We start from the raw sequence: 15,850 nt of genomic DNA on the forward strand, positions 1-15,850 counted from the left end.
TATGCTCCAAAAAATAATATAGAACATACTTGTGCACATAAATCTTTATTGTTAATTTATATAATTCATAATTATATTATATAGATTTGTGTCCCCATGTCCTACATATTAGATATTATATGTATCTTCGTGTTCGTGTCAGTATCTGTGCTGCATAGGTTATGGAACTCAAATTTGTAGACCAAAAGATCTTATGATGAATAAAATGCTAATTTATGATAAAGATATATTTAATAAAATTCTTTTCAAAATTGTATAGATGTTATTGTATTAAACTTAGGGTATTTAGACTAATATATTGAAATGGAGTAGATAGACTTTATTTGATGTCACTTCTACATTGTGGTGCGATTTAAAGAAAGCGTGTGAGTATTGAGAGGGTATAAATTGATTTGATTTTTTAATATGAAATGGGGTTTGGTGAAAAAGTCAAGTTGAGAGAAGACGTTTAAGTTGTGAGAAGACGTTTGGATTGATAATTGTCAATTGAAAGTTAGATTTCTAAGGTTGTTTAATAACCTTTTCATCATAAATAATCCCCTGAGTCGCTTTGGTAAATGGAATAGAGACAATTGGTTTGAGAATTCAAGTGGAGAAGAGAGTGGTTTGAATGAGAGAAGACTCAAGTAGATGAATTTATGACTGTGCTGGAAGGTCAAATCTTGAAAACAGACAGGGAGAACAAATGGTTATGGAGAGACCCGCAAATCTGTAAGTACTCTGTCAAATTTGCATATGCAATCGTTTCTAATTCTATCCCAAGTGCACTTAAGGATATGTATAGGGTTATGCGGGATTTGTTGTTCCCACCATCAACACAATGTTTTGTTTGGACAACATTGCAAAACAACATCGCCACAAAGCAAAATCTGATTAGAAGGTCAGTCCACCTTGCGAATTCATCATGTGTTTTATGTGGGACCGAGGAGGAAATGTCTTTACACCTTTTCTTAACTTGTCAGATTGTGAGCGTTGTATGGAATTGCTGTAGTAAATGGACTGGGGTTAGATATGTAAATCATTTTGCTCTAAAGGAACACTTCGAACAATTTCATTGCCCTTGGCTTAACAAAGAAAGTAATAAGTTGTGGAAAGGAGTGTGGGTATCCATCATCTGTATGTACTCTGTCAAATTTGCATATGCAATCGTTTCTAATTCTATCCCAAGTGCACTTAAGGATATGTATAGGGTTATGCGGGATTTGTTGTTCCCACCATCAACACAATGTTTTGTTTGGACAACATTGCAAAACAACATCGCCACAAAGCAAAATCTGATTAGAAGGTCAGTCCACCTTGCGAATTCATCATGTGTTTTATGTGGGACCGAGGAGGAAATGTCTTTACACCTTTTCTTAACTTGTCAGATTGTGAGCGTTGTATGGAATTGCTGTAGTAAATGGACTGGGGTTAGATATGTAAATCATTTTGCTCTAAAGGAACACTTCGAACAATTTCATTGCCCTTGGCTTAACAAAGAAAGTAATAAGTTGTGGAAAGGAGTGTGGGTATCCATCATCTGTATGTACTCTGTCAAATTTGCATATGCAATCGTTTCTAATTCTATCCCAAGTGCACTTAAGGATATGTATAGGGTTATGCGGGATTTGTTGTTCCCACCATCAACACAATGTTTTGTTTGGACAACATTGCAAAACAACATCGCCACAAAGCAAAATCTGATTAGAAGGTCAGTCCACCTTGCGAATTCATCATGTGTTTTATGTGGGACCGAGGAGGAAATGTCTTTACACCTTTTCTTAACTTGTCAGATTGTGAGCGTTGTATGGAATTGCTGTAGTAAATGGACTGGGGTTAGATATGTAAATCATTTTGCTCTAAAGGAACACTTCGAACAATTTCATTGCCCTTGGCTTAACAAAGAAAGTAATAAGTTGTGGAAAGGAGTGTGGGTATCCATCATCTGTATGTACTCTGTCAAATTTGCATATGCAATCGTTTCTAATTCTATCCCAAGTGCACTTAAGGATATGTATAGGGTTATGCGGGATTTGTTGTTCCCACCATCAACACAATGTTTTGTTTGGACAACATTGCAAAACAACATCGCCACAAAGCAAAATCTGATTAGAAGGTCAGTCCACCTTGCGAATTCATCATGTGTTTTATGTGGGACCGAGGAGGAAATGTCTTTACACCTTTTCTTAACTTGTCAGATTGTGAGCGTTGTATGGAATTGCTGTAGTAAATGGACTGGGGTTAGATATGTAAATCATTTTGCTCTAAAGGAACACTTCGAACAATTTCATTGCCCTTGGCTTAACAAAGAAAGTAATAAGTTGTGGAAAGGAGTGTGGGTATCCATCATCTGGTGTATCTGGAAACATAGGAATGAGATTGTGTTTAACCAAGTAAAAATGGATGTGAGTGAAATCTTTGCCCTCACCCAAATGCAATCGTGAGTTTGGTTAAAAAACAAAGCTCCAAGGACGCTTTTTTTCCTTTGGTAGCAAAATGTTGATTTTGTGAGGATAAAAGGTCGATATGTATTGACAAATTTTTCTTTCTTTTTAGACTTCTTTGAGAATATATGATGTACCCTTAAGGTATATAAGGTTGGGGCACCTTTTTTGTGCTCTTTTTCTATTAATTTATTATTTACCAATTAAGAAAAAAAATATTTTATTTAATGTGATCACATATTTTATATTTTGTATTTTTTTTACTATTTTTATAATTTACCTTTCTTGTAATTTTTTAATAGTTTACCTTTCTTGTAATTTTTTTTAAACCATACCTCGTATAGGATATGGTATAGAGAGTTTGCTAAATATATACTATATTCTTTTTCTGGTAGATGTTAATTATGTAACTCTTGATTTGGTAAATCATGAACTGCGTAAATGTATATATATATATATATATATATATATATATATATATTTATAGACACGTTTTGAACCATAATTAATTTTAGATGTTAGATTTAAAAAAATAATTTATTACTAGAATTAATAAAGTAAAGGAAAAAAAAATTCTATGTTAACTGTGCGAAAATTTTGAAATTACGTTTACCATAATTTGTAACGGCGTTTAAAAAAAAAAATCATGCACGTTTTTTTTTTCTTCCTTATCTCCATTTCTCTCTTTCTCCATATTCTTTTTTTTTTCTCTCTTAATTTTCTCTCTCAATCTTCATCTATTTTAGAATCTGATCGGACCACGTTGAAGCTGACGAGTTAAGGAACATTTCTATCCGATCAAATGTTTAAACAGAGTAAGTTCATTTTTACTCTAAATATCCTTTGTTCTTTGTTTTTTCTTAGGATTTAGTCATCAATTTTGGTGAGGTCAGTTGAGAAGTTTAATCCTCTCAACTTAGTCTACTATATACTGAATTTTTTTTCTGTTTGGATAACTTGGCCTGTAAATCTTGAAGCTTATCCAGACCGTGTGAATAAAATTTTAAAAGTTTTTTGGAAAGTAAGCAATTGAGGTAAGGGAAGCTAAATTGAATTTTTAATAAAACCCTAGGCTAGAAGATCTGGATGTGGAAGGGACGTGGTCTCAATATTCAATTTCTCTTGCAGGATATTGTGTGTTTATATATATTGGGTTGTTTGTTTATATGTTATTTAAATTTGTGGAAATATTAGGTTTTGATGATTTAGTATTAAAGTGTTATTTTTTTTATGTCAAAATAGACTTTTGAATATTGTGGATCACTTTTTGAATGATATTGTATGACAGGATGGTATGGAATTGAATTCATACATTTGGGATAATGTATGGATTGATGTTTGTTGTGTATTAAGTATTGATGCATATGTGGTAACAGAGATCTCCGAGCTTCACTGATGATCTAAGTCACATAGACTAAGATATCAGGTGGTGAGAAGCTGATGGGGGAGTTCATGCACACCGTGACACGACTTGGGTTGTATTGAACTTACCCTGATCCTTGCTGTTGGATGTTGGATTCGCTGGTAATCTTTGGATCAGGTGTTAGTCTCTGGTAGGACTTACTTCTTTTTTATCAGCCTGGTAGGACTTACTTAATACGAGTCTTCCGGTAGAAGTTGTTTGTTGAGTATTTTGGATGTGTAGATCCATGTGAGATCTATGTGATTGGTTTATGGTTGAGATTTGTTGATCATGTAATTTAGTTTTCTCTTTGGATTTAAGTGTGTATATTATAAAATTCTATTTTCACTAGCTTACCCTTGCTTTTCTTGTTGTGTTTGAACTGCTATGATTGTACTATGTACACGAGCAGATGACCATACAGGTGCAGGAGAGCCTTAGATGTTTCAAAGTTTTATTTTGAGCTATGGATATGTAAATATTTGTATTTCTATAAATCCTAATAATGTATTAGGAATGTTTTGAAAAATTCAAAGTTTATATAGAAACTGGTAGAACGAACTTTTATTATAATAGTTATATGTAAATTATGGGGTGTTACAATTAATTTTAGATGTTAGATTTAAAAAATAATTTATTACTAGAATTAATAAAGTAAAGGCAAAAAAAAAAAAAAATTCTATGTTAACTGTGCGAAAATTTTGAAATTACGTTTATCATATAAAAAATAAAACATATAACAATGATCGGCATTAATAAATTATCAACAGTGTGAAATTTAAAAATCATTATAACAATGAATTAAAAACTAATTAAAACACTAAAATGAAAGGCACATCAAATTTAATTGGAATAAAGAAAATAAGAATCAAATTATTAGTAAATTTTGTTATTTTTATGTTATGTAATTAAAAAATTGGGTTAAGAGATAAATTTGCCAAGATAAAAAGTCAATAAATTATTAGTCAGGTGAGAAGAGACTATAAGAAACACAATAAAATTACTAACAAATTAGAGAAAGATACAACAATTAAAATGAATAGTATCATTTTTTAGCCATTTAGATATATTATATATATATAATAAAGTATATACATTGTTTTTGTTACTGTTTTAAGATGTATGATTATGGCGTGATTTTGTCTTGGGATATTCATTAAAGAGTAATTTGGAATAAATAAAATAAGAATAAAGGGCGTGTTCTTAGCACTTCAACATGTTTAGAGTAACTTCATTAATATATATACTTTATGAATAATAAGATTTTTAGAAATATTTAGAGTTGATTAAGTTTAAAATCGAAGATCAATTTAAATTATTATTATAAAAAATATAATTTATTAAATATTGTATCTTTAAATTGTTGAAAATAAAAGCATAAGACTATATGTTTCCATTATAAGTCATTTTAATAGAAAGAAAATAGAAATGAGCTTTTACATAACATAAGTTTATACATAAGTTAAAAATATAAATGACGAGAAACTATATGAGGGAGTTTCTACATATTAGTTTATCTATTAACAAATTTTAGCTTATAAAGAAAACTACTTTTAATTTTTCTATTTTTTAAAATATTTAAAGAAAAGTCATTTAAACACACATAAATGATTCATTTATTATTTTGTTATATAAAATTTGGCTATATGCAAATAATCCACTATTAAAAGTGATTAATCGACTTTTTAATTGTGAGAGATTTTTAACATTTATAAATAATTTATTATCATAAGTTAATAAATAACTGTATTTGTTGGGTTTCTTTATCTTTGTCTGGGATTTTAACTTGATTTTTAATACAATATTTGTCGGATCCTTAGTTGGTAAGGTTTTAGAAAGCCTGTTTTTAGGATTTTGTATAAGAAAGTGTCTCATTTTATTTTATTTATTCTTTGTTGATAAAATAAAAATAAAATAAAAATAAAATCACAAGTTAATAATCGGTTAACAGATTCTTAATTCTTTCTAAATAATTGAGAATTATTATTATAATAGTTTAAGGAATTCTCTTTGTTTAGTGAAGTTATAATGTAATAGTTTTTTAAAACTTATCAACACACATCTTTTAACATTCTTTGAATTTTTTTAAAAGTTGTATTGTTTACAAACAAGAGTCTTAACTATTTTCTCTAAGTCTATGAAAATTAAGAAAATACTTTTTAATTAGGCAAGTAAGTCTTGCATAAGAATAATATGAAGTTAAAGTTTTATACATGTCATTGGTATCGTTCACCATTGGAGTGTTAATGTGCATGTGTGTTGCAGTTGCAACAGAAAAACAAAATAATAGCATGAAATAACTCATAAGTTTATTTCATTTAAACAGATATAAATTTAGATATTCTTTGTGTTAACTATAACAGAAATCTCATCTCTAATTTTAAATACACTTTACTGTTTTTCCTTACTATACATCATTAGCAATTATTAGTTATTTTTGTATAAATTTAAGTCTCAACACTCCACAAACTTTATTACCATGTTTAACATAAAAAATATTAAAATTATTTGTATAGATATGAATGAGACTCTAATACTAAAACTACAAAATTATTTACTCTACTTAATTAAGTTAATTTCTTTTAATTTCAAAATACTTATCTCACTCCAAAATAAATAATTAAAACAATTATTTTAAATCAAATTAATTATTAATTTAAATATTTGTAAGAGTGATTTACTTTTATTTTTTTAGAAAAAAAAATAATTGCATGATAATGTTTTTAAAAATTTTATTATATTATTTTTAATTAAATTTATAATATTTTTGAATCATTAGAATTAATTAATTTTTATTATTATTTCTTTTAGTTTGATGGAGAAAAACATCCAAGATTTAGAAAGTTTTCAACAACAAATCTTAATTAGTATATTATCATTACTATTTAAAATAATGATAATGTTGTCATTAACATAATTAAAAAATACTACTCTGTTTTGTTCCACTTTCTCTTTCGAATTTAGGACTATGAGAAAAATACAGTTAGTTTTCAAGGAGTTTTTCTTCCTACATATCTTCTTAGTGTTTAAAGTTTTGTAAAAATTCCTTTCCTTTAGAATTTAGGACTATGAGGAAGTGCTTATTGTTGAGAATTAATTGATAATTGGAATTGAAACTGAAATCTCTTTATTAGAAAAACTGTACCGATACAATACAAGCAATGCTATTTATAGCTGTTAAAAATAGAATGAATTAAAAACATTATGATAACAGAAGTATCTAGCTTTAAGTTTTGGATAGTTAGAGTTAACAACCTAACTCTTCTATTTAGCTTATTTCAACACTCTTCCTTAAGCTAAATTCTGCAACACTTCTAACTCTTAACCACTGTCTTAGTTCTTCAAATCTGTCTAGTCTAAGTGGTTTGGTGAAAATATCAGCCACTTGCTCCTTGGTGTTGCAATGCTTCACTCCTAGCTTTCCTTTTCCAACTTGTTCCCTTGAGAAACGAAACTTGGTCTTATGTGTTTACTCCTCCCATGTGAGATTGGATTCTTTGCAAGGTTGATGGTTGATTGGTTGTCCACAAAGTTGCACAGGCTTCACATGATCAAACTTCAAATCATCAAGCACAGACTCAAGCCAAACACATTGACAAATAGAACTTTGCTTGATATGGCAAGGTGCATGCTCAAAGGCAAGGGGCTGCCTCATAGCTTTTGGGGAGAGGCTGTCACCACTGCAGCCTATAGTGTCCTACAAAAATTTGGAGGCAGCTGTACCAGAAACAATTTGGTCTGGACTTAAACCAACTGTTAGTCATTTGAATAAAGCAAGATTAGTTGCTAAGGGTTTTCTGCATAAACATGGAATAGACTACACTGAAGTCTATGCACCAGTGGCCAGATTGGAAACCATTAGATTAGTGATTGTTGTGGCCAGATCTAGAAACTGGAAAATCTATCAAATGGATGTTAAATCTGCATTCTTGAATGGAATTTTAGAAGAGGAGGTTTATGTGACTCAGCCACCAGGTTTTGAAGTAAAGGATGCCAACCACAAAGTGTTCAAACTTAAGAAAGCACTTTATGACTCAAACAAGCTCCTAGAGTGTGGAATAAACTGATAGATTCGTTTTTGCTCAAGCTAGGCTTCACAAAGTGTTCAGTAGAATATGGAGTGTATGTAAGAGAGTCACAAAGTCAAAGCTTAATCTATGTATGTCTATATGTGGATGATTTGTTAATGACATGGAGCTCAATGACAGAGATTGAGCAATTCAAAAATAGATTGAAGGCTGTTTTTGAAATGACCAAATTTGGGAATGCTTAGCTATTTTCTAGGAATGGAATTTGTATGCACAAATCAAGGTATTATCCTGCATCAAAGGAAGTACATTAATGAAGTGCTCAACAAATTCAATATGGATCAATCCAATGGAGCTAGGGTGCCTACTGCTGGAAATTTGAAACTGACAAGCCTGGCAGGAGATTGCAGTAGATAGTACTTTGTTTAAACAGATTGTTAGAAGTTTGAGGTTCATCTGCAACAGCCGGCCTGACATAAGCTATGCAGTTGGACTAATAAGCAGATTCATGTGTAATCCAAGAGCCCCTCATATGGCAGCAGCAAAGCACATATTGAGGTATCTTAAGGAGACAGCAGGGTATGACTTACTGTTTCTAGTAAGCTTGAATGAAGTTGAAGACTGTTTGGAGGCTTGGAGTGATTCAGATTGGTGTGGTGATAAAGTCGGAAGGAAGAACACCTATGGATATTTTTTCAAATATCTGAAAGCACCAATATCTTGGTGTTCTAAGAAGCAAACTGTAGTTGCTCTCTCATCTTGTGAGGCAGAGTATATAGCTGCAGGCAGCTTGTTAATGTGTTTGGCTTGAGTCTGTGCTTGATGATTTGAAGCTGGATCATGTGAAGTCTGTGCAACTTTGTGTGGACAACCAATCAACCATCAACTTACCAAGAATCCAATCTCATATGGGAGGAGTAAACACATACAGACCAAGTTCCATTTCTTGAGGGAACAAGTTGGAAAAGGAAAGCTAGAAGTGAAGCATTGCAACATGACTGATATTTTCACCAAACCACTTAGACTAGACAGATTTGAAGAACTAAGAGAGTGGTTAGGAGTTAGAAGTGATTCAACTTTACACAAATGACAGCTTCAAACGAAAACCACCAAACTAACTAAAAAACATGGTCTTTACTACACCTAAAAAATAGCTTTAAGAGACCAACCTCATACACCCCACAGGTTCCAAACACCAATCAGAAAAAGAAGATGAAACAAAGTGAAGTTTTGCACAAATTGTTTTTAATTTGTGTACCATGTATAAATTGTTTTTAATTTGTGAGACAGATTTGAATCACTCCTGAAATGGTTCTCATTTATTTATTTTTTATTACTGATAAATATATATATATATATATATTTGTTTCTCTTAATATTAATTTAAACTTATACTTATAAAAATATATGGTGAAATTGTAACGTTTATGCTTTCAATACTCTATTGGTGGAAGATGACAGATGATTTTGAGTTTTTAACCACCTCACATTAAGCATGGCCAAAAATTTCGGATTTCTTAGCTCACTAAATTCAAATAATTAAGCTTCTTCTTTTATATGATTATTTTTAACGACGAAAATAAAGACTCGGTTTTAACTTCTTTTTTACATAGGTTATTCATTACCCTACTTCTACTCTTCGACTCTTTATTCCTGTACCTCCATAACTTTTTTTTAAACCGTCATAAATCAGGCGAAATAATTATTTTGTCTTAGAAAAAAATATACTTTAAATTATACAATTCATAAATATTTTTTTTTCTACTTACACTTTTTGAATTGTAAAATGGAGAAAGTACCTTTCACATTCTATAATCTATAATATTTTTTTAAAATACATTCTGAATTATAAAATTTAAAAGGTATTTTTATTCTATAATCCAAAAATACATTCTCAATTTTATTATAATGTATTTTTTTAAACTATTATAGATTATAGAATCCGAAGGTATTTTCAATCCAAAAATACTTCTTAAATTCTATAATTCAGAGTTTTTCCTAAGTGTTTATGGTAACGGAGAGGGGTATACAGATTACAATTTTTGTTTTGGAAGATAGAAAAAGGTGTGCTGTGTTACCATACCTTAGCGGTTATCATCTTTTCATATTTTGCTCATCCTCAATCTCTCTATGGCATATTTACTATGATGAATCAAAGGGTAGAAAATATTCAAATTAACTTAATATACTTTTGAATGAAGTGGTAATTGGTAAGTGTTTTGTTTATTCAAAGATAGAGTGTCTTTGAATAAATCATTAGAAAGATAAAAAATTTATATCAAACTTAGATTTCGAGAATATAAAATTTATTTCAAATATCAAATAAAAATTTATTTACAGGATTTTTTTGATACTCGAACAAATAAGCAACTAAAGAGCAATTAAATTCTTATGAGTTAGTTCTTAATATAATAATATTACTTATAAATATAAAAATTAAAATTATTACAAAACAGCAAAGTTAAATAAAACTAATATATACAAGAATCACCAATAAAAATCAATGTTAATAATAATTTGCATTAACAACACCAATTTAATAAAATCAATGTTAATAATAATTTGCATCAGCAACACCAATTTAATATGCATAGTGGTTAGTGTGGTTAGTGTTAGGGTATGAAGATGATAGTGCTCGTTTTTTAATTTGACATGCAACTTTTAATACAAATCAAAAATATTAATTTATGTTTTTATGTAACTTTTGATACAAATCAACAATATTAATTTATGTTTTCATAGTAGATGAGTTTTTTCATGCTTTTAAATGTATGAAATTGAGATAAAGATCCTTGTAAAGTCAAAATAGAGAGGTTAAGGTGAGAAGTCAAACTAAACATACTTTCTTATTTGTTGGTAAAGAACTTTTTTAAGGCACAAATGAAGTTTAAGATGCACAAGGTCCTGAGAACAAAACTCAAAATCCTCAATTTGTTTAAGCTAGTGATTCTTGGCTTGAAGTCAAGCTATATATATTTTCGCACTTGTTAATAAAAAATTGTTTCAAATCATGAGGTCAAGTTAAAGATACGCAAGGTGACTAGACTATAGAAGGGTGAAATCACCTCCTCTGAGTCTCTAGGACCAAGATCTATTTATAGGAGGAAAGGTCTACTAAGTTTTCATCCTTTCCTAATTTCTAATTTCTAGGAAATTAGTACTTTATCATGTGGAATTATAGTTACATTTTTTGAAATTAAGAAATTGGTTTTAGTTGTTTAGTTGGTTAAGCTCTTTTCTTAAATTCTGGACGATATTTATGGATTCTACTCAAAAGTTCCTTTTCGACCATCGATCGATAACTTTAAGAAAACTACTATTATTTAAGTACATCGGTTCTAAGATCGACAAGCATGTCGATGTCACCTAAAACTTGATGTATTATTATGCATGATCCACAAGTCCCCTAGGCTCAAGCCTTGTAGGAGTAGAGCCTAGTTGACCATTTATCCAAAGTCAAACATCTTGTTCTTTTTTGGTGGGAAATCCAAACATTCTTCGAATCAATATGACTTTTGAAAGGACTTTTTAGATCACACCTAGTCACTCAAACACCATGCTCTTTCAATATCCATTAAATACCCCCACATACCTCATTTGGATTTCAATGTGATGTGGTCACAATATCTTGATTTTTATGTAGGGATTTTGTGTTGTTTGAATGTATTCTAGTTGTTTGAACTTAGACAGGAATGTTATATGAAATGATAAATGTTTAGAGATATGATGAAGATATTCATGTGGTAAGATGATTAAATTTTTATTATAAAAAAATTCTAGCTAGTTATGTATAATATGATTGAGATGTTAAAGGGTTAAAAGTGATTGAGATAAAAAATTATATAGTTTAAGTGAATAGATTTCAATGAGATATGTTATATATATTTTAATAGTTAAAAGTTGAAATATTTCAATTAAGTCAAATTGACTCAAGTTGTTGTTATTTTGGAATAAAATATTCCATGTTATTTTGGAATAAAAAATTCAATTTGAACCAATTGGATCACTTGTTATATCACTACAAGAAATTATTTATTTACATACTGATTATTACATACATATATGAATCCGTATGTAACAAATGCATTTTTTTATATTCCTAAAACAAATATTGAAATCCCAGTAGGATTTTCCAATCCTTTTTAGATTCGAATTTCGATTCTATCTGTTTGTTTTGTTGCAAATTCCTTTACTTACGGATATTTACATATGAATTTAATTCAGTATGTAAATACATTACATGCGAATTTTTTCGTATGTAAATCAAAAGTAATCGCATACGGACATAATCCATATGTAATTTTGACGCCATGAAGCTAGAATAATTACATACGGATCATATCCGTATATACAACATTACATTTTTACTTAAAAAAAGTGGAACGTATTACATATTTAATTAAAAAAACAGAAATAATTACATACGGATTCTCACCGTATGTAAGGTATTACATATTTAATTTAAAAAACTGAAATATTTACATATAGATTATATTAGTGTATATTGTGTTACATACTGATATTAAAAAACACTAAAAAGAACATGTAACCATTTTCATTCCCTCTACAACATTAATCTTTTTCCAAATATAAAAATAAAAAAATCTCATTCCCTCCACAACATTCTCTTTTTCCCAAAAATAAATTTTCCATTCCCTTCACAACATTCCTTTTTTTTCACAAAAACAATTTTTCCTCTAGAAACCCTATCATTTCTTCTCTTAATCTTAAAATAAAATATACTATTTTTTTTACCGGTAATAAAAAATGAATAAATATGAACCACTTGACGGGTGGTCAAACCCTTATACATAAACACAACCTTTAACCTCCCTTATTAGACAAACTCCCAAATATGCCTAACAGAATACATCTAGTTGAACCCAGAGAGAATCACTTAAGGCGCTCAAGCCTACATCTAAAAAGAGTACATCATGAGACCATCCCTATACAAACCAAAGAGAAAATATACTAATTAATATAATTAAACACTAAATTTAAAGTTACTAATTATACCTCTTAAATATTATATTGTGCATGTAAATATTTAATTAAAATATATAAGTATACACATATCACAAGGAAGTATCTAAAAAAATGCATTCATCTTCATTTAATATTTATATACATTAAAAAAAAGTCACAAGAAATAGAGTACTTCATATGCTCACTATGAAACTTTATTACTAGTAAAATCATATACTACTGTAATACACAATCAACATGAATAAAAAACAATATAAGACAAATAATAGGGTAAACTAGCAATTATATAAATGTAACTATAAATCACAAACATAAAATTTATTACTTTTTATACATTTTTCGAAGTAGTCAATTGTTTATCATAATTCACAATCCATATCACTCATGTAAGAAATTCATTGACTAACATACATACGCTTAACTCTACTTTTGGAAGATGCGTGTATTGAGTTAGACTAAAAGATTTGCCCTGTCATACGACCACACTGTGAAATTCACTCAGTTATGCACATATTATCTCTTTCAAACAACTGACCCATTCATATGAGTCTCATTCGATTCTCACCACCTGAATAACTTTATCTATTTGATTCCATGTAGAGTCAGGATACCTCCTTCTAGACGAATTCCTAGTGAATGCACATCCTAACAATATCAAAACGACAATTCATTTCTTGAAAATATTGTCTTGATCATATTTCATATCTCATATCACATAAATACACAATTCAATTACACCAATTTTTTACATTTTTAAACAATCCAAAAATATAAAAGAAGTCACATAAATACATAACTAATTAGTTCAATTACTTATATAAATAAAATTTACACAAATTTTAATTAAAACAATAAACAATTATAAAATAATGTTTTAGAATTAAATTTCAAATTTGAAGGTTTTTTTAGCTTGAGCGAAAATCTCGTCGCTTGAGCAAAAAATGAGGTCGAGAGCAAGCTCAATTCAAGTACTATATTTGTTTGAGCAAGAATCCATTTGCAGGAGCGAAAATAGACCCGAGAGCACCCCAAAATTTCACCCAATTTTTTTCTTAAGCGAGAATTTTCTCGCTTGAGAGAAAGTGTACCCAAGAGCAAGCAAAATTTTCCTGCCATATTCTATCTTTAACGAGGATCTTTTGCTTGAGCGAAAATAGTAGAACAAAACTTTAGGAAACAACTTTTCAAGATTTCATCAAAATTAATACTCAAACTTTTATTTTATAAAACATATCAAACCAAACTAACATCACCTTGCTTACTGTTGGATAAGTACTCTCATGTCAACCTATATATCTATATATTCATGATTTTTAAACCAAATTCATTTAGTTTTCAACATCCAAATTCAAACAACAGATATTTATCAATGTTTCCATTTCCAATGATTCATAATACCATTCAAACATTCAAGAATCTTTTTTTTATCAGCAATAAAGATTAAATAAATGCGAACCACTTCAGGGGTGGTTCAACCCTTATACAAAATATACAATAAACAACTTCTAAACTAAAGCCACCAAACTAACCAAACCAAAGCACGAATCTTACTAAAAACCTAACATACGTCAATAAACCATTCTCATACATTTCAAAGGTTCTAAGCACCAGCTAGAGAAGGAAAACGAGGCAGAACGAAATTTTGCAGAAATCCAAGACCACACCTTTGCTTGCACCATTGCACACACTTCTGACGCGTCAGCCACCCTCCTATTGAAAATGATAGAGTTCTTGTGATTCCAGATTTCCCCCACAACCCCAACCCAAATTGTGCTCCATACATCATTAAATGAATCAGAAAACATGCTTAACCTGAACTGAGCAATGTTTGACGAAGGATCAATGTGAGACACAAACGACACTCCCAACCACTTAAAGCAAAAACACCAAATCTGCCAAACATTCAAGAATCTTGTTCACACCACAATCAACTTGTAAATTTATCAAATCAACAAAATCTATTATCTTAATACTTTCACTTTCAATCCCAAATAAAACACATTCATTTACTCAACAATACAACCTGCAAGAAAATTTGAAGATTGTGACCGTGTCACATTCACATATAGATCTTCTAACCTAAGGTTCTATTGCAGATTAAAACTAGCTTCCATTACCCAAGTAGAAGTACGTGTGCTCACAAAGAGGTCCAACTCCTAAAGATCACAATGATAACTTAACATGCACCACAAAACCCTGATGAATGATCCAAGCATATCACTAGGACTCTAAACCAACAAAGACTCATTCTGAAGTCTCTTGTACCACATGTAAATGAATCTATCCAGATAAACAGAAGAAAAAAAACATAAAACTAAATCAAAGAAAAAATGAGCATAATTGAAACTTTTTGACTTTGCTCACTCAGAAGACCAAAGACCACCTAAAACAAGTTAGAGAGAGAATGGTTAAATTAAAATGAAACCTGAATAACTATTTTTTTCTATTAATATATAAATTTTCACTTTAATAATGAAAAATTCTGATGTCATTTTAATTTTAGCACTTCTACTCAAAACAATTTTTTAAGTACTTACACAAAAAATATCTTAAATAAATTAAAATGATTAAATTTTTTAGATACTTGATTTAATTAAATAATATATATATATATTATCTAATATTAATTATATATACATATTATTCTTACACTTTCATTCAATTCTACTTTAACATTCTATTTATATTAAAAATAATTACATTTTACTTCGACTTTATAATTTAATTATGTTATTGCTCATTGTAGTTACAATGAAATATTTACAGATATTTTGAACGTAAGAGAGGTAAATAATATTTTTTAATATTGTTTATTCGTATGCAATAATTTTTAAAAATAATATTGTATAGATGACAAATTTATACACAAAAACAATATAAAATTTATTGTTAATAATGTATTAAAAATAAAAAGATAGACGTGATTATGTTGTTTTAAAAAATAATAAATATATTATCAATTGAATTATGCACTTGATCCAATTGTTTTAATTAATTAATCATAACTGATA

General features: G+C 29.3%; 1 protein-coding gene across 1 annotated transcript; it reads left to right on the forward strand.

Annotated features, from left to right (window-relative positions):
- The first annotated feature begins 8,189 nt into the window (after positions 1 to 8,189).
- Positions 8,190 to 8,664, forward strand: LOC137824533 (secreted RxLR effector protein 161-like). Its single transcript, XM_068630199.1, has 2 exons — positions 8,190 to 8,269; positions 8,319 to 8,664. Exons 1-2 carry the CDS (start codon positions 8,190 to 8,192, stop codon positions 8,662 to 8,664), a joined length of 426 nt encoding a protein of 141 aa, XP_068486300.1.
- The last annotated feature ends 7,186 nt before the right edge of the window (positions 8,665 to 15,850 follow it).

This window comes from Phaseolus vulgaris, chromosome 8 (genome assembly GCF_000499845.2).
Source record: "Phaseolus vulgaris cultivar G19833 chromosome 8, P. vulgaris v2.0, whole genome shotgun sequence".
NCBI lineage: Eukaryota > Viridiplantae > Streptophyta > Magnoliopsida > Fabales > Fabaceae > Phaseolus > Phaseolus vulgaris.